Source organism: Cervus elaphus, chromosome 4 (assembly GCF_910594005.1).
Source record: "Cervus elaphus chromosome 4, mCerEla1.1, whole genome shotgun sequence".
In the NCBI taxonomy this organism is placed as follows: Eukaryota; Metazoa; Chordata; class Mammalia; order Artiodactyla; family Cervidae; genus Cervus; species Cervus elaphus.
The window spans coordinates 54,533,144-54,551,850 of NC_057818.1; the positions used below are offsets into that span (position 1 = coordinate 54,533,144).

Here is an 18,707-nt window from a genome sequence, read left to right on the forward strand (position 1 = left end):
AAGGACAGGGAGGCCTGGCGTGCTGCGGTCCATGGGGTCGCAAACAGTCGGATACGACGGAGCGACTGAACAACAACCGCGGAAAAGATCCGAGTGGCTGACGCGGGGCAGGACCGAAGGGCGGAGACTCCGTGGGCGGGGCTCCAGCAGGCCCCGCCCCCGCCCGCCGGCGCTGTCCCCACGCATCCAAGTCTGCGAGGCCTCGGCGGGCGCGGAGAGCCTAGCGCCACAGCCCGCGCGCCCCGCCGAGCCCGACCCGCCCCGGGGTCTATGGGGCCGCTCCTCTGCGCCGCCCGGCCGGCCCCACGCCGCGCCCGGAGCCTGCCCTCGCGGCCAGGTAACGAGGCGGTGGGTCTTGCAGGTAGGGGACGCCAGGGGGCAGGTATGAGAGGACAGGGAACTCCTGAGTCCTGGAGGTGAAGGGGACCGGGACTCCAGTGTCCTGGGGGCTAGGGCATCGGAACGCCTGTCTCCCGGGGCTGAGGGTAGGGGCGCACGGAGGTTGGGTCCTAGAGAAATAGGGGGCTGGGGAATCTGAACGCCAAGGTCTAGGGCATCGGGGGACCTGGCTGGGGAGGCTTGGGGGCGGTGTGGATGTGGGGAACGGGGCTGGACCCTGAATGCCTAGCCCTGGAGGAATGAAGACCTAATTGAACATGTTTCCGGTTCTGGGGAATCTGAATACCAGGACACCTGGGCTCAGAATTCTGGATCCATCCTGAGGGCTACCTCGGGCTGAGGAGCTGGCCGCTGCATCGGGGGTCTTCAGGGAGGAAGTTGTGGTTGCGGAGATTTGGCGGCCCAGACACGTGGCATCACCCCCAGGGGGTGAGGGGTGGTCCGTGGGGAGAGCATCGGGTGGGGTCTCTAGTTTCTGTCCCCTCCGCCCCTATCTCTTTAACCGAGCCCGGGAAATAGGCGCACCGCAGATGCGAAAACCAGACTCCTGGGATGGGCTTGTGGTGGGAGCAGGTCCCCGGGTTAGAGGGCTCTGGGGACTGGAGCCGGTCTCGCCTGGGCCCCGGCGAGGCGCGAGGCGCCCGCCCCCCGCCCGGCTTGGGCATGCTTGGCACGCAGCGCGCGGGCCGGTCCGATCCGTATGCGCGCCGCGTGCGCCTATTGGTATGCGGGAGCCGGCCCGGCGCGGGCGTGAGGCGGGCGCGCTGGCGGGCGGCGCGGGGGAGGCGGCGGCGGGGCACGTCCTCACCCTGAGTGAGCTTCGCCCGAGCCCGGCACGGTGAGAGCTGCGGGCTGTGTAGCCTGGCCTCCGGGGAGGGGAAACTGAGGCCGCCTACCGCGGCAGCTCCTCGCTGGGACCCTGCGCCCCACCCCGCGGACCTTGGTTTGCCTACCAGGTGTCCCACGTGCCCCCTCGGGCACTGAGCGCTGCCTCCCGCTCCTTCCTGCTGCAGGAGACGCGGCTCTCGAGTCCCGCAGGCCGCTCTGAGCCCGCCTGAACGGGTCCTCGCGGAGATGGCGACCCCCTACCCCAGCGGTGGAGGGGGAGGTCGAGGCGGCAGCGTCCCTTGGGACTTTCTGCCGGGGTTCGTGGTCAAGGCCCCGCCTGGACCCTGGTGAGCAAAGCCCCGCCCCTCGGGCTGTGGCCCCGCCCCAAGGCGGGATCCGACGAGGATTCACATTCACCTTCGCCCCGCCCCTCGGGCTGTGGCCCCGCCCCAAGGCGGGATCCGACGAGGATTCACATTCACCTTCGCCCCGCCCCTCGGGCTGTGGCCCCGCCCCAAGGCGGGATCCGACGAGGATTCATATTCACCTTCGCCCCGCCCCTCGGACTGTGGCCCCGCCCCTAAGGCGGGGTCCGGGAAGAATTCACACTCACCTTCCGCCCCGCCCCCTCGGGCTAGACTTTCTCACCCGGAGTTGCTCTACCGAGGTTCTGCAACTCACCGCACACTGGGCGTTCGGTTCCTAGCCCCCTTTTTCGGGACTCCTACTCAACATTCTTACCGCTCCCCTCTCCTTCCTCCTTCCCCCGAGCATTTACACCCCCAAGTCCTGCCCCACGGCTGGGCGGAGAAGTCACTCTCAGGCTCTGTCCCGACCTCCAGAGTGTTGAACCCACTTCCAACGTCCCGTTCCCCCCGTTCCCGAGGCCCCAGGAGGCGGAGCTCGCCTCCGCCGCTCCTGATCCCAGAGTCCCCGGGCCCCGCTGACGCTCCCTCCGCGCCGCCCGCCCAGCCTGCAGGCGCAGCGCAAGGAAAAGTCCCGTAACGCTGCGCGCTCGCGGCGCGGAAAGGAGAACCTGGAGTTCTTCGAGCTGGCCAAGCTACTGCCTTTGCCCGGAGCCATCTCCAGCCAGCTGGACAAGGCGTCCATCGTGCGTCTCAGCGTCACCTACCTCCGCCTGCGCCGCTTTGCTGCCCTCGGGGCGCCGCCCTGGGGGCTGAGGTCTTCGGGGCCGCCGGCGGGCCTAGGTGAGTGCGCATGCGCGGGGGCGGGGTCCTGGCGCGCTCCCCCAGGGCAGGGGACCCCGGGTCTGAGCTGCGCTCTAGCTGTGGCCAAGCTCCTCCACCCGAAAGGAAGGGAGTACAAAATTTGGAGTCAGACCTTTTGTGCGTTCTTATCAGACAGCTTCTGCTGTCCACGCCTCAGTTCATTCATCTGTAAAATGGGCTCACCAGGTCAGTTCAGTTCAGTCGCTCAGTCGTGTCCGACTCTTTGCGACCCCATGAATCGCAGCACTCCAGGCCTCCCTGTCGATCACCAACTTCCGGAGTTTAGTCAAACTCATGTCCATCGAGTCGGTAACGCCATCCAGCCATCTCATCCTCTGCCGTCCCCTTCTCCTCCTGCCCCCAAACCCTCTGGCCAGGTAGTGTCGGTTTAATGAATTCTGGCCTGGCCGTACCAGGGGTCATGCCACTAGAAAGGGCTGTTATTTTTATTAGAGGAAATGATTCATGATTCTCACAAAGGAGACCCGCAGCTCCATGAGCGGGACAGAGAGGACCCAGCCTGGGCCTCCCATCTGCTAATGAGCAAGAAACACCCCGCACTGAGACCGGAGGGACCCCCAGAGGGAACACAAGGACTCTGGCGTCTGAATTCCCAGTCTGGGATGCGGGAGGGGGACGGGATAACATGGCAGGTAAGATGGCGAGCTTCAGTAAGACAGAGGTCCATGTCCCCGCTTGGCCATTCCCCAGCATTGTGCCCCCCGGGGCAGTTGCCTCACCTCTCTGTGCCTCATTTGTGAAATGGAAATCATGATGAAGCCCCTCCCCTCCCCAAGGCTGAGAAGAGAAAAAGGTCTACCAGGTAATAAAGACCCTAAACACATCTGGTTCAGAGTACACAGCCATTGTGTAGCAATTACTGTTATCAGTGGTTGTTGTTTAGTCCCTCCGTTGCTCAGTCTGACTCTTTGCGACCCCATGGACTGTAGCCCACCAGGCTCCCTCTGTCCATAGAATTCTCCAGGCAAGAATAGTGGAGTGGGTTGCCATTTCCTTCTCCAGGGGATATTCCCGACCCAGAGATCGAACCGCGTCTCCTGCATTGGCAGGCGGATTTTTTTGTTTTGTTTTAACCGCTGAGCCACCGGGGAAGCCTGTATCAGTGGGTACCTGCAGGTTTATTGAGCGTCTCCTGTGTGCCTGCTACTGTTCTGAGCCCTCTGGACCCAGCCGGAAACAAACTGGATAAAAGTCCCTGCCCTAAAAAAAAAAAAAAAAAAGTCCCTGCCCTGGACAGGCTGCCATGCTACTCGCCAGGACATGATAGCAATCGATAATATGTTAAAATATAGAACATGTAAAACACAGATATATATAGATAGATATCTACTTTTTTTTTTAGATATCTTTCATTATTATTCAGACTTCATTACACAGAAGTGTTACGTTATTGTTATTACTTCTATTTTATGTTTTATTGCTTTACTCTTATTACTGGAAGTGAGCGAATCGTGTTCTTCAGAGGTCTCAGGTAACAGGGACAGGACACCCTAGGCAACTGGGGCACCCCCCACCCCAAGATGGATTGTCCTTAGGCTGGGGTTGGAGGGGCTCCAATTCCCCTCCTGCCCTGGTCTCGGGGGGAGGGGGGAGAGAAAATAGCATTGATTAAGTTCGCAATAAATCACCATTTAAATTTAAATAATCCGGCTTCCCAGGCGGTAATTAGGCGAATTGACTGGCGCGGAGAGAATGCGGCATTAGCGCCGCTGATTACTGTCATTACCGCGAACAACATGTGCGCCGGCGGGGGATAAACATCTTGTCTATTGTCCCCAAGCCCCGGGGAGAGAAAGGGAGAGGGGGACAGCCCCGCCGGCGCCCGGACTCCCCCCTCCCCGCTTGCCAGGATGGGTCATTCGAGGGGGCAGACCACCGACCTCAGCAACCCCCTTGCCTTTAGGTGGGAAGGCGGGGCAGGGCAGTGTGCCGGGCAGGAACTGAGTGGACTCCCCCCAAAATTAAGAAATGGGGGCATCTGTTCTCCTGGGGTCTTCAGCAAGAGGCCAAGAACCTGCTTCAGCAGTTCAGATGGGGAAACTGAGGCCAGTGACTTAGTTGCCGTCAGAGAAAAGCACAATGTAGGCTCTCTAAAGGAGGGGGGACTCCCCCGTTCTCCTAAAAAATACTAGTAATAATATACGCGGCAGACACTAAGTTGAGCACTGAATTCAAATTCACTTGCTTAATCTTCTCAGAAATCATCAGAGGGAGGCAGTGTTTTGATCCCTATTTTACAGAACTGGAAAACAGACCCAGAGAGGTGATGCTCTTTGCCCAAGGTCACACAGCCAACAAGGGACCCAGATGAGATTCAAACTCAAGTGGTCTGGCTCTGATGCTCACCTTCTCTATCACCATACTTGGCATATGTGTGGGTCTCCAGGGATGGGTTCTGGGTTGCTGGGCTTGGCCTCTCTCTGGCCTCATGCTACCATCTGTAAAATGGGATCACGAATGTTGAAGTCTAGCCCAGGGGCTTTGAGTCTGAAGAGAAGACAGCTTTGATCTCCTATCATTCATTCATTGTCATTGATTCAGCTGTGCCAGGCAGTCTTCTAGGGACTGGGGACACTGCGGGGAACAGGACAAAGCTCCTGCCCTGGGAGGTTGGCTACAAACCTGGTCCCCTGCCCTCTACCTCCCTAACGTCCCCTTTCTACCTCTCTAATGACTTAAAGCCCTTGCCCCACATGGGTCACCTTGCTGTTCAGAAAAGCCTGTTCCCACCCCAGGGCCTTTGCACCTGCTATACTTCTACCAGGAACCCCCTCCTTCTCCTAGAATGTGGGCTTTTCAGTCAGGCTTTCCCCAACCGCACTATTAAAAATAAAAGGACTTCCTTAGTGGTCCAGTGGCTGACTGCACTTCCATTACAGGCAGCCCGGGTTCAATCCCTGGTCAGGGAACTAGATCCCACATACTGCAACAAAAAGTTCACATGCCACAACTAAGACCCAGTGAAGCCAAATAAAAAATAACAACCCCCTGCTCCCGGCACGTCCTGTCTCCCTTTCTTGCCTTATTTCTTTCCATAGTACTTATTGCCATCTGATATATATTTCTTATTTCTCTTGTTTGTTTAATTTAAAAAAATTTATTAATTTATTTGGCTGCGCCAGGTTTTAGTTGCAGCATGCAGGGTCTTTTTTTTTTCCTTAGTTGCAGCATGTGGAATCTAGTTCCCTGACCAGGAATCCAACCCAGGCCCCCTGCACCAGGAGCTTGGAATCTTAGTTACTGGGCCACCAGGGAAGTCCCTTCTCTTGTTTATCGTGTTTCTCCCCTACAGCACCTTATTTGCTGAGCCTAGAACAGTACCTGCACACAGGGAGGGATCACTAAATATTTGCTGGGCAACTATGGAACTGGGGGGTGGGCGGGGAAGCTTCCCAGGTGGCACAGTGGTGAAAAATCCACCTGCCAATACAGGAAACACAAGAGACGACGTGGGTTCAATCCCTGGGTTGGGAAGATCCCCTGGAGGAGAAAATGGCAACCCACTCCAGTGTTCTTGCCTGGGGAATCCCAAGGACGGAGGAAACTGGTGGGCTACAGTCCATGATGTCACAAAGAGTCAGATACAACTCAGTGACAGAGCACTGTTAGAACTAGGTGGTGGGGGGACATCTCAATTCACATGTCAGGCGTGACCCCTCTAAGTGACCTTTGAGCTGAGACTGGGAGGAGGTGAGGGAGCAAGCTCTCAGGAAAGCCGGAAGAAGAGGGTTTCAGGCAGACAGAACAGCAAGTGCAAAGGCCCTGAGGCAGGCGACAATCAGTTTGGTGGGTACAGGCCACAGCGGTGAGGTCAGGGGCTACAGAGAGGAAGGGAGGAGTAAGTGGAGGGGGAGTGGTCAGCGGGTCAGGGGCCAGCTCCTGCAGGGCCTCTCAGGCCATGGCGAGGACTTTGGCTGCTACTCCGAGTGAGATGGGAGCCACAGAGGTGATGGACGTGAGGGAAGAAGCAGGGAGCCCAGTGAGCAGGCAAGCGAGGTGATCCAGGTTGGACATGAGGCAGCTAGGCCAGGGTAGGGGTGGTGGGATGAGAGGTGGTGGGATCCAGGAGATCCAGTGACAGTCCAGCGTTGGGACTTACCAAACAGGGGTGTGGGTGTGAGGAAAGAGAGGGTCAAGGTGGACAGCAAGGTAACCCCCAGAAGGTGCCTGTAGTGGAATTTATCCATAGAAATGCCTCGAAGAATAACACAGACTCGCCTACTGTATGGGCTTCCGCAGTGCCTGCCAATGCAGGAGACACGGGTTCGATCCCTGGATTGGGAAGATCCCTTGAAGAAGCAAATGGCAACAGACTCCAGTATTCTTTCTGGGAAAATCCCATGGACAGAGGAGCCTGGTGGACTACAGTCCATGAGGTCAAGAAGAGTGGGACACGGCGGAGTGAGCAGCAGCAGCGCCTGGCTCTGCCATCTGCATGCATGAGCCCACCCAGCTCCAGCCCTAGACCCATTTCACAGATGCAGCTGAGGAAAGTACAGGCAGAATTCCCCCGGCTCCAGGCCTCAGGCTTGCTTCCAGGGAGCAAGGCACTCTGATGAAGGCAGGGGGTCTCCCTCTCCCAGACTTCCACAGGTTTCTAAAGTCCCAGCCCTTCATCCCCACCAGTCTGGGACAGCAGAGCCCCCAGGGCGGCGGAGGGTGGGCGGTGGGGCCGGGACCCCTGGGTGAGGCCTTAGCTTCTCCCCTTGGCCCCTCAGCGCCCCCTCTGGTTTGGAGGGAAGATGACAACTGGGGCAGTTTTATTCCAGGGGAGGCTGACTTGATAGGAAACGCAGCAAATGTTTGTTGAAAGAGGGAATGATGGCTGGGGTTTGGACGTGAACAAGGAGCAGATCTTGGAGGGACAGTTGTTGAGGTATTTGTGGGAGAGACGGGGGAAGAAGGAGGAAGCGGGGAGTCGGTGGACTTGGGGCAGGGGAGGGCTAGGAGTCCTAAGACCCCTCAAAGACCCCTCAGTCAGGGATGGGCAGAGACCCAGGGGACAGGATAAGGGAAGAGCGAGTGGCTGAGCCCTCCCCGCTACACGCACCCCCATCCCGACGTGCCCATTAACGCTGTTAATTGCAGCCGTTCAGTCTGACCTGGGCTGATCCTGTGAGAGGGGAAATGAAGGAATTAGCAAAAATGACAGGGGAAAATTGCGACAATTAGCAGCCGGCATTGTTCCCGCCTGTCACCCGGCTGGTTCCTGCTGCATCTCGGGGGAGGGGTCCCCATCACCACCACCACCCCCCTCAGTTATTGTCCCTGGAACTCCAGGTTGGGGGGGTGGGAAAAGGGTGTGAACAGCCGTGAGGATATGGGGGGTCGCTCCTGGAGGGAGGAGGCGTGGCCAAGCTGGGGTGGAGCTTGGGGGCTGTGTCCTGATTGGGGGGGGGAGGGGGGCGGCGTTCCGCCGCCTGGTGTTTTGATGGTCTGGAAATCACAATAGTAATCAGGCTATTAATACTGATCCCAGGTTCTGTTTCGGGAGCACCTGCTGCATGCCCGCCCCTGGTAGGCCCTCTCTGTTCCCTAGGCGGGATGAATACTCAACATCCCCTAACGGATCAGCCAGTCCTCTTAGCAAACCCATTTGACAGAGGAAGAAACTGAGGCACAGAGAAGTGAAGCACTGGCCCCAGGGCACACAGCCAGGGAGGGACAGTGACAGACACCAGACCTGGACCCTCAGGCCGGCAGGAGCCGGGTGCTTGGGGACCCTCAGGGTCACTGACTCCCCAGTCTGAGCACAGACTGCTTGGGGAGTCGTTCTCTGCAACGCCCAGCCTGGATGTCTGGACCCCTCTGCTCTTGACTGTGGAGGGGATGGACGGCCTATGTCTCTGCCTCCGTCTCCTTCACTATCTGTCTCTTCCTGCCACTTTCCCTGTATCTCTCTTCATGCATTTCTTTCCCTCCATCCCTCCATCTCTTTATTTATTTTTTTAAAATGTTCTGTGCTGGTGGTGGCCTGCAGGATCCTAGCTCCCCAACCAAGGATCGAACCCGTGCTGTCTGCATTGAACATGGGAAGTCTTATCCACCGGACCTTGGGGGAAGTCCCTGTCCTTCTATCATCGTGTCTCTCTGTCTTTGTCTATCTCTATCTCAATTTCTGTGTCTATATATCGTTCTATCTCTCTTTTTAAAAATTGTATTGGGCTAAAATGTATGTAACATGACATTCACCATTTTACAGTGTGCAGCCAGCGCGTCTGTCTGGTTCATGTTCATCACCCTCCAAAAGCCCTGTGTGGGTCACAGTCTCTCCCAGCTTCTCCTGCCCCTCCCTGGCGACCACTAATCTGCTTCTTGTCCCTGGATTTGCCTGTTCTGGGTGTTTCATGTAAATGGAATCCTACACTATGTAGCCTCATGTGTTCGGTTGGTTTCACTTAGCATAATGGTTCTCAAAGTTCCTTTATGTCACAGCGTGGATCTGTACTCCGTTTGTTTTTATGGCCGAATGACATTCCACTGTATGAATTTAGCACATTTTACTTATTCATTCAGCAGTTAGTAGACATTTGCGTTGTTTCCACATTTTCGCTATTAGGAATAATGCTGCTATGAACATTCACGTCCAAGTATTTGTTAAAGCACCTGTTTTCTGTTCTTTGGGATATATACCTAGGAGTGGAATCGCTGGGTTATATGGTCGTTCTTTGGGGAAGGAAAGGGCAACCCACTCCAGTACTCTTTCCTGGGAAATCCCATTGACAGAGGAGCCTGGAGGGCTACAGTCCAGGGTCGCAAAAGACTGACACGACTGAGCATCTAAACAACAAATAGTAATTCTATATTTAACTTATTGAGGAATCGCCAAACTATTTTTGCAGACTGGCTGTATCATTTCCCATTCCCACCAGCAACACACAGGGCTTCTGATTTCTCCACATCCTCACCAACACTTCTTTTCTTTTTCTTTTTTTAAATTCTAGCCATCCTAGTGGGTGTGAAATAATCTCTCATTGTGGTTTTCATTTGCATTTTGCTAATGACTAATGATGTTGAACATCTTTTCATGTACTTATCGGCCGTTTGTGTGTCTTCTTTGGATGACTGTCTGTTCAAACCCTTTGCCCGACTTTGATTCTGTTTTTGGCTGTGCTGTGCAGCTTGCAGGATCTTAGTTCCCTGACCAGACATCAAACCCGGACCCTCAGCAGTGAAAGCGCTGAGTCCAAACCACTGGACTATCAGGGAATTCCTCTTTGGCCCATTTTTTAAAATTTAGTATTTTTATTAAAGGATAATTGCTTTACAGAATTCTGCTGTTTTCTGTCAAACCTCAGCATGAATCAGCCACAGGTGTACATATACCCCCTCCCTTTTGACCCTCCCTCCCATCTCCCTCCCCATCGCACCCCTCTAGGTTGATCCAGAGCCCCTGTTTGAGTTTCCTGATTTGGCCCGTTTTTTTAACTGGACTCCTCATCCTTTTGTTGTTGAGTTGTAATGTCCTTATCTCTTTCTCTATTCCTTTGTATCTCTGTCCATCTATTTATATCTTTGTCTCTCAATGTCTCTCTATGTCCCTATCTCTCTGTCTCTTTCTTTTTTTCTGGCTCCTTTCTGCCTCTTTCTCATCCTTCAGGTCTGAGCCCAGAAGCCCCTCCTTCAACAGGCCCTACCCCGTTTTTCTTTATTCCATGCCACCTATTCGATTCTCCCTAGCAATGGCCACAGATGGTAGTTCTGTATTTGTCAGTTTCTGGCTCGTTTATATCTGCCCTGACTTGGGTACCCTGTGAGGGCAAGGGTGGGTGTCCTGGTCCTCACCCACTCTGTCTCTAGCACTGCCCAGTGAAGGCCAGATGCCCAGGGCGTTTGCTGGAGGACTGAATGGGCGAATGAATGAATGAACCCCTTTCTCTATCTCCTGGTGTCTGTCTGTCTCTGCGTGTCTGTCTGCCCCTCCTCACACCCTGGGTCTCTCCCTGACAAGGCCCCCCAGTGCCTCAAGACTGGGGACAAGAGAGGGCGATATGTAGCCTGCTTCCCTGGGGGTCTTCCCAGAGGTCAGGGGTCAAACCAGCAGGCTCTGGCCTTACTCCTCACTCTGCCCCCAGCCCCAGGCCGCAGGGGTCCCGTGGCGCTGGTCTCCGAGGTCTTTGAGCAGCACCTGGGCGGACACATCCTACAGGTGAGGCCCCTTCCCCGCCTGCTGCTCCTTGCTGCCACCTGGTGGCTGACTTGGGAGAAAGGCACTCTTCTCTCCAGCCTCAGCCTGGGGGGAGCCCCAGAACTGGGAGGCAGGCTGCTGGGGCTCCCCTTTCTTCCTCCTCCTCCCCAGGGCCACTGAAGCCCTTTACCCCGGATTAACCCATCACAAGCAGAGATCCAGATTTCAGAACCTCTTACAGATGCTGTGTCCTCCTCCCCCCATGCCCCCCACCCTCTCTCCCCACTCTAGTCCCTGGATGGCTTCGTGTTTGCCTTGAACCAGGACGGGAAGTTTCTCTACATCTCAGAGACCGTCTCCATTTACCTGGGTCTCTCACAGGTAAGGGGCCCGCAGCAGGCCGCCTGGCCCAGCTCAGCTGCTGTCTCCCTTGCCCGCCCTCCTCTCTCCTGGCCTCACCAAACCAACATTGAAAAAAAAAAAGTGGATGGGCTCTTTGGGTCCCAAAGTGTGTTCCTTGGGACCCAACATGACACCAAATGCAGAGGAGGGTTTTTAAAGTAATAGGTCGATTTGAAGAAAGCAAGTCAGCAGAAAGGTAAGTTTGCCTGTGAGTGGTCACCAAATGTACTGATATTTACCAAAAAGTGTTTCTTCTTAGCACTTTTAACAAATAACTGTACTTATTTATTTATTTTTGGCCATGCTGGGTCTTCACGTCTGGCTTTCCCCTAGTTGTGGAGAGCGGGGCTTACTCCCTAGTCGCGCTGCACGGGCTCCCCTCGTTGTGGAGCAGAGGGTCTAGGGCGTGTGGGGCTCAGTAGTTGTGATCCTCAGGCTGTAGAACCTGAGGCTAGTAGTTGTGGTGAAGCTGCGGTGAATAGCACAGGTTGTGGCGCACAGGCTTAGCTGCTTTGCGGCATGTGGGATCTTCCTGGACCGGGGATCGAACCCGAGCCTCTGGCATTGGCAGGCGGATTCTTTACCACTGAGCCACGAGGGAAGGCCTATTCTTAACACTTGGAAAGGATTCCAGCCATTCGTATTGGGAGGACTCGGGTTTTGCCAGCTTGGAGGATTTTGGGGGGCATTTTAGTTGACTGGTTTGCATTTTGCCTTGATTTCAGCCCACTGTTTCTGCTCCTGAAGTTGGTGTCTGAGAGGGCAAGCAGGGCAAAGAGAAGCCCAAAACCCCCATCCCTGGAGTCCTGGCTCCTTGCAGCATCTTAGGTCTTGCTGATCCAATCAATGCAAATTGCCACCAACTTTTAGCGTTTTTACAGCGATTTTGACAAATGGCCAATTTAGAAAATTCAGTGCATTGGTTTTTGGCTTTTGTGAGCAGCTCTTGGGTGAGTTGTTGGAGGGAGGTTCATGGAAGAGGAAGACCTTGAAGGGGGAATATGGACAAGAGGAAGGGAAGGATAAGTGGAGGGAAGGCTGGAAGTTTGTGTGTGTGGGGGGGGTTTAATGAGAATAGAGGGAAGCATGTGACCCCCAAACCCAGGGGCAGTGGGAGCATGGTAGGTTTCCAAGCAGAGGAAGGCCATGGTCCAAGGAGTACCTTATGGAGGGGTATGTGTGTGAGGACTGAAGGAAAGAAAACCAGTGAGGACTCTGGGGCAGGAACACACGGGAGAAGATGGCTGCCGGCTCTGGGACCGTGTGGAGATGAGGGGACCGCTGCGATAAATTTGAGGGTTGAACTGAATGTAAAAATCTAATTAAAAGGTTCTAATACTTTAAAGAGTTTGAAAGCCATTCCACTGCTTGTGTCCTGATTTCCATTCGTGCTGGGACATCCTGTGAGTCATTTCAGGGTGCAGTTGTTTGCTGTATGGGGGTGAGAGTGATTAAGCAGGAACTGGGTAAACAGAGGCTATGACACCCCTGTTCCAACCACCCCCCCCAGCTTCTTTTATTTGATTTGATTTTAATTTATTTGGTTGCACTGGGTCTTAGTTGTGGCACATGGGATCTAGTTCCCTGACCAGGGAACAAACCTGGGTCCCCTGTCGTGGGAGAGCAGTCTTAGCTACTAGACAACTGGGGAAGTCCCCTCCCCCCAGCTTCTTCATACCGGAGGTAGGGGCAGAAAATCCCTAATAATCTCTGGGTTTGAAGTGAGAGGGCACGGGAAGAGCCTAAGTTTATATTCTCCTTTTTAAAAAGTTTAAGTAATTTTTATTTTTCTAATGTAAACACAAGACTGGTATGAAACACACCTGCTTGTAAGGTGGGAAGCAACGGCGCTCACGTCACCGGTCTCCTGCACCCCCACTCCTTCGCCCGCAGGTGGAGCTGACGGGCAGCAGCGTCTTCGACTACATCCACCCAGGGGACCACTCTGAGGTGCTGGAGCAACTGGGGCTGCGAGCCCCAACCCCCGGGCCCCCCACCCCGCCGTCCATCCCCTCCTCTTCCTCCTCCTCCTCATCTTCCTCTTCGCTTGCGGATACGCCTGAAATCGGTAATTCCCAGGCCCCCCCTCCCAAAAAAAAAGAGGCCTGAGGGACACTGGGTCCAATGTCTCCAAATATGTATTCTTTAAACAAAAACACTCTTGTTAAGAGTTGTGCAAAGCAAGTTTTTGTAAAATGAGTCAGAGTCTAAATTGAGACAGTGAGACATGGCTCCCTAAAATTGCCTAAGCTCCCTAAGAATGCCTGAATACCCAAGATTGGAGCTTTAAAGACCCCCTCCTGGAGGTGGGTGCCTGTGGGTTATTATTATTTACCAGGCGTGCTTATTGGGCATTTACACGTGCCCTGCCCTTAAGTACGTAATTTTATTAAATCCCAACCACAAACTCATGAAGCAGAAACTGTGACGATCTCCATGTTTCAGAGGAGGAACCTGGGACTTCGCACAGAAAGGTTGAGTTAAGTGTCCCAGGTCACACAGCTATAAGTGGTTGGGCTGGACTCTGGCCCAGGTTTGGCTGACTGCAGGGTCTGTGCTTCTAACCCTTCTCTCCAGTGGAAAATTCCACTCCGTGTTGAGGAGGGAGAGTGTTGGAGACTACCCTGCAAGTTCCTTTTAGCTCTGAGATATTGGGGGACTGAGGTTGTCTTTCTCATAAATAAGCTTTTTTATATGGGACTTGTTTTATAGGAAAATCGCGTGAGCTATCAGCAGTGTTTGCAAGCTTGGGAGATGTCTGTGACACGTGTGGGATTGTTGGCAAGCGTGATTATATTTACACCTCAGTTTGAGGCCCAGACAGGGTTATCTGGGTGTGAGCCTATTTATAAGACTGCTTCACAGGGTTTATAGGATAATCTGTATTTGTGAGGCTTATTTGTTCCGATAGCCGGAGCCCCCACTCTGTGCTCAGCCCTGTGTTGGGTAGGGCTGGTGACACAGCGGTGGCTAGAGCCCCAGTCCCACCCTCCAGAGGCTCACAGTCCAGTGGAGGAGACTGGACAGTCCCCAGGCAGTGATGACCCAGAGTGGGCAGGGCTGGGGTAGGAGAGACCCCAGAGGGGCAGCTGACCCAGCCTGGGGGTCAGGGAGGACTTCGTGGAGGCAGAGATGTCTGAACTGGGACCTGGAGGTTGTGGCTGGAGATGATGTCATTGGAAGGCAGTGCTTGCCATTCTCAGGCCATGGTGAGGAGCTGGGCTTTCTCCCAAGGGTACTAGGGAGCCACGGCAGGTTCAGAGCATAGGTATAGGGTCAGATCTGAGCTTTAGAAAGAGGGGGCTGGCTGCCGGTGAGAAGGAGGGGAGCTTAGTATACGGTGTCAGCGGGCTTGTAGGACCATCAGGTGTGTCAGAGTGATTGTGGTCATGACCCTCTGTCTGCACAGGGCGGGGGTGGCCTGTGAGTGTACGCTTCAGGACCCCATAACCTTCCATTATGCTCCGCCCCAGAGGCCAGCCCCACCGAGGTGTCTCCATCCTCCCGGGTCCAGGAGCGCTCCTTCTTCATCCGCATGAAATCCACCCTCACCAAGAGGGGTCTGCATGTCAAGGCCTCGGGGTACAAGGTGGGTGTGAGCTCTGCGCGCCCAGCGTCTGTCCCCCGCGTCCCCTCCCCCGCCCTGTGTTCCTGCCAGCTATTTCCTGGGAGCCCCAGGATCTGGGGACGACGGTCAGAGCCAGGCCCTGTGGCCCCAAGGGCCCCCGCCTTGACCCCGCCTCCGACGCAGGTCATCCACGTGACCGGCCGCCTTCGGGCCCGCGCCCTGGGCCTCGTGGCCCTCGGCCACACGTTGCCGCCGGCTCCGCTAGCTGAGCTGCCGCTGCACGGACACATGATCGTCTTCCGACTCAGCCTGGGTCTCACCATCCTTGCTTGTGAGAGCAGGTACCGGGGTTGGGGTCAGAGGTGGGCCGATGGGGGCGCACGGGAGAGGGAGGCGGGCGGGGAGTCAGAGAGGCCAGGAGTCAGGAGGCTGCGGCCCTGGGGAGACTCGGGAGGCGAGAAAGCGGCGGAGGGCGGCCTAGAAGAGGAGTGAAGGCGGGGCCTGCGGGGACGGGGCCGGCCTACGGGGAAGAGGCGGGGCCTGCGGGGTGGAGGTGGGGCCTACGGGGACGAAGCGGGGCCTTGGGGCGGGGCTTGTGGGTTGGAGGCGGGGCCGCGTCCGTTCCCTAGAGGCCAGGTCCTCCCTTCGCGGCTCCCTTCTGCAGAGCTCAGCTGTTCTTGATCCTATTTCTTTCTGCCTCACTGGTCTCTCATCTCTTATCCACTTTGTTTCCCGCACCAGGCAATGGTGGGGTGGCGGGGGGGGGGGGGTGGTGGTGGAAATTATCAATAAATAGCGAAATCGTCTCCACAATTCAGGGGCCTTCTGAGTGCCCGGGGCCACCCCACACCCAGGAATGCCATCTGCTCGGATGCCCATAGCCGCCCTAAAAGGGGACACTATTATTTTAAATATTTTCCCGCCCGTTTTAAGGGGGAAAAACTGAAGCCCGGAGCACTCCAGAGCCAGGGTTTGGGCGCTGAGTGACTCCGGAACCAACCCCGCCCCCTTCTCCCCCTGCCATGGTCGCGGACCCCTTCTCCCCCCCCCCTCTCCGCTGGCCCCTGCTCTCAGGGTCAGCGACCACATGGACCTGGGGCCCTCGGAGCTGGTGGGCCGCAGCTGCTACCAGTTTGTCCATGGACAGGATGCGACCAGGATCCGCCAAAGCCACCTGGACCGTGAGAACCCCTCACCCTAGACCTGAGCACCCCACCGCCCTGCTCCCTGGAAGTCCTTTGAGGCTGACCATGGTCTCTCCTGTTGCCAGCTCATCACAGAACGAGCAGCAAGGGAGGCGTCCCTGAGCAAAGTCTCAGGAATTGGGCAGGGGATGGGATTTACGGGGACTGGGGTCTCTCTGACCCAGCCTTCAAACTCCAGGGGCCTCGCTGCCAGGTTCCCTCTTGGTCTTTCTGACTTAGGTTCTCTCTGTCTCTCTCTGCCCTGCCTTTCTCTTCTCCCCACCATCTCACCCTTCCTGTTTCCCTGTCACCCGCCCCCTCTCGGCCCCTGTCTCCCTGTCCACCTGTCTCTCTCTCTCTCTCTGTCCATCCCACCCCACCCCATCCCTTCCGGTCTCTCCTGGTCCCTGGGCTGGGCCCAGTGCTGGACAAGGGCCAGGTGATGACCGGTTACTACCGTTGGCTGCAGCGCGCCGGGGGCTTCGTGTGGCTGCAGTCCGTGGCCACTGTGGCTGTGAGTGGGAAGAGCCCTGGAGAGCGCCATGTGCTCTGGGTCAGCTATGTGCTCAGGTGAGGGTTGCCCACCCCCCTCCTTCCCATGAGGAGCTCAGAACTCCTTCCAGAAGAATCTGCCAGCTCTTCCCACCTTTGGGTGGGAGCTCTCAGGGAGGGTTGCTAGACAAGTCTAGGGGGGTGAGGCGGTAAAAACATGAAGGGGAATGGAGTCCAGTGAGAGTGAAGGCCTGGAGGAAAAAGACCTTGCTTGCAGAAGGCAGAGGGGAAATGATGGTCTCTTTTAGGGAGAAACACAGATGCAAAGTAGCCTCAGGCCTAGGTGGATTCTGGGGTACTGGAGGGCCATGGCAGGCAATTACGAGAGGGCCAGAGCAACTGATGGAAAGAAACTAGAGGTGGGGAGGACATTCCAGGCTGAGCACAGACAAGGCTCAGAGGCCCAGCTGACTCAGCTGAAGAACCAAAGGGAGCAAGCACTCTGGGCTGGAGTAGAGTCCCCAGGAACGAAGCTGAAGATGGTGGTGGGGCACTGGGGAGCCACAAGAGGGTTTAGAGCTGGAGGCAGTCACAGTCAAATCGGCTTCGTGCAAGGACCCTCTGGCTGCCATGAAGAGGAGGTCTGTCTGTGGGACAAGACGGGCTGGGAGCCTCGGGAGTTGCCAGGCAGCACGGGTGGAGGAGTCAGGAGGGCAGGGGGCGACCACCGGGCCATCTCTGGCTTTGCGGGGTCTGGGCCTGGGTCTCTGGGAGGAGCAGCAGGTTTGGAAGGAAGATGCTGAGGTCAGATGAGCATGCGGTGCCCAAGGGGACACTTAGGGTGACATCCAGGCATCCATGGGCTGCAGAGGTTTGGCCTCAGGAGACAGGGCCAAGCTGGTCTAGAAGCCAACTTGAAGTCTGGGGTCCAATGATGAGGCCTAGGTGCCTCAGGTGGGAGGGGGTCCCCAGTCACTGCAGTGGGGGGAGGTGCCTGCACTCAGAGGGGGAGGGGAGGTCTCCACTCACAAGACTGGTGGGCAGGAGGAAGGCTCCCTTCCCGAGGCTGGGTGGCCTGGGCCCCTAGCTCCCAATTTCATGTCTTGTCCCAGCCAAGCCGAGGGGGAGCGGACACCTCTGGATGCCTTCCAGCTTCCGGCCAGTGCGGCCCGTGAGGACGCGTCCAGCCCGGAGCCAGAGCCCACAGGTGACCTCTCCTTCCAGCCTAGCCCCTGGGAGGCTCTGAGCGGCCTCTGGGCCCCGTGCGGGGTGTGGAGGCTATTTACAGTAAAAGTACAGTTCAAATTCCAGGAGTTCCCTGGATGTCCGCGGGTTAGGACTCTGGGCTCTCACTGCCACGAACTAGGTTTAATACCCGCTTGGTGGACTAAGACCCCACAGGCCATGTGGTGTGGCACAAAATAATCATAAATAGATTCAATTCCATTTCCTTAGTCATCCTCCCCACATTTGAAGAGCTCAGCAGGAAGTCCCGTTGGACAGCCTGGGTCCAGACCTCTGACCTCTGGGGCCCGGTCATACTTTGTGGTGGGGACCAGCCCGCCCCACTGTACGGTGTTTAGCAGCATCCCTGACATCCACCCCCTCGGATCCAGGCGCATCCTCCTCCCCAAAATGCCTCCAGACTTTGCCAACTGTCCCTGAAGGGGAGACAGCGGAGACCCATGGGTCTGGTCCACGGAGCATGGCCTGTTCTACAGACGGGAAGGCTGAGGGCTGGGGATGCATAAGATGGCGCCCTTCAGAATCTTCCTCTTGCAGAGCCAGAGCCTCCAGTGGAAGGAAAGCAGCCCACCCCTCCCGAGGAGGACGAGGCCCCCCAGCCCCGGGGCAAACCCATCAAAGTGGAGCCCGTCCCCGGGGAGACAGAAGACCTGGAGGACAGTGAGGACGAGGAGCTGTCGGGCCACTTGGCCCCAACGAGGCCTGAGTTCACGTCCGTCATCCGGGCGGGGGCCCTGAAGCAGGACTTGGTGGGGCCCTGGGGCCTGGCGCCTCCTGGGGACCCCCCACCTTCCCTCCTGCACACCGGCTTCCTTCCCCCAGTCATGCGGGGCCTGTGCGGGCCGGGCACCATCCGCTACGGCCCTGCCGAGCTGGGCCTGGTGTACCCACACCTGCAGAGGCTGGGCCCGGGCCCTGCCCTCCCAGAGGCCTTCTACCCCGCCCTGGGCCTGCCCTACCCCGGGGCCCTGGGCACCAGGGTGCAGCGGAAGGGGGACTGAGGACTGGGACAGCCCTCCACGTGGCCGGACTTGGAGGATGGGTGGGGACCCCAAGGGGATGGGGGCAGGGCTCTCAGCCCCCATGAATTAAACGCCTGCTCTCACTCTGTGGCCACGGAGCTCCTCTTCTCTCCTTCCTCCTTAATTATCTCCACGTGCCCGCCTCTGCCTCTCCTCTCCCCCTGGCTCAGCATCCCCGACAAAGTAACC

At 56.8% G+C, this 18,707-nt stretch overlaps 1 protein-coding gene across 5 annotated transcripts; it reads left to right on the forward strand.

Moving 5' to 3' along the window:
- On the forward strand, nt 1-18,612 carry NPAS1 (neuronal PAS domain protein 1). Of its 5 annotated transcripts, none has more exons than XM_043899591.1 (12): nt 1-337; nt 1,413-1,574; nt 2,200-2,435; nt 10,553-10,626; nt 10,897-10,986; nt 12,901-13,075; nt 14,481-14,596; nt 14,759-14,916; nt 15,650-15,756; nt 16,229-16,329; nt 17,364-17,458; nt 18,034-18,169. In XM_043899591.1, the coding sequence occupies exons 2-11, from the start codon at nt 1,474-1,476 to the stop codon at nt 17,424-17,426; spliced, it is 1,221 nt and encodes a 406-aa protein (XP_043755526.1). In that variant the 5' UTR covers nt 1-337; nt 1,413-1,473; the 3' UTR covers nt 17,427-17,458; nt 18,034-18,169. The 5 variants fall into 5 exon arrangements, with proteins under 5 accessions (XP_043755526.1, XP_043755523.1, XP_043755522.1 ...); XM_043899588.1 differs by having other exon boundaries at nt 6-361; nt 16,182-16,329; nt 18,034-18,612; XM_043899587.1 differs by having other exon boundaries at nt 6-337; nt 16,182-16,329; nt 18,034-18,612.
- Nucleotides 18,613-18,707: the final 95 nt, after the last annotated feature.

Excerpts from the sequence above, each read along its gene's own strand:
- NPAS1 (XM_043899588.1), top strand. The coding sequence starts at position 1,474 with ATGGCGACCCCCTACCCCAGCGGTGGAGGGGGAGGTCGAGGCGGCAGC. Across the intron at positions 1,575-2,199 it reads AAGGCCCCGCCTGGACCCTG|CCTGCAGGCGCAGCGCAAGG; the intron begins GTGAGCAAAGCC and ends CCGCCCGCCCAG. Across the intron at positions 17,459-18,033 it reads CCCGGAGCCAGAGCCCACAG|AGCCAGAGCCTCCAGTGGAA; the intron begins GTGACCTCTCCT and ends TTCCTCTTGCAG.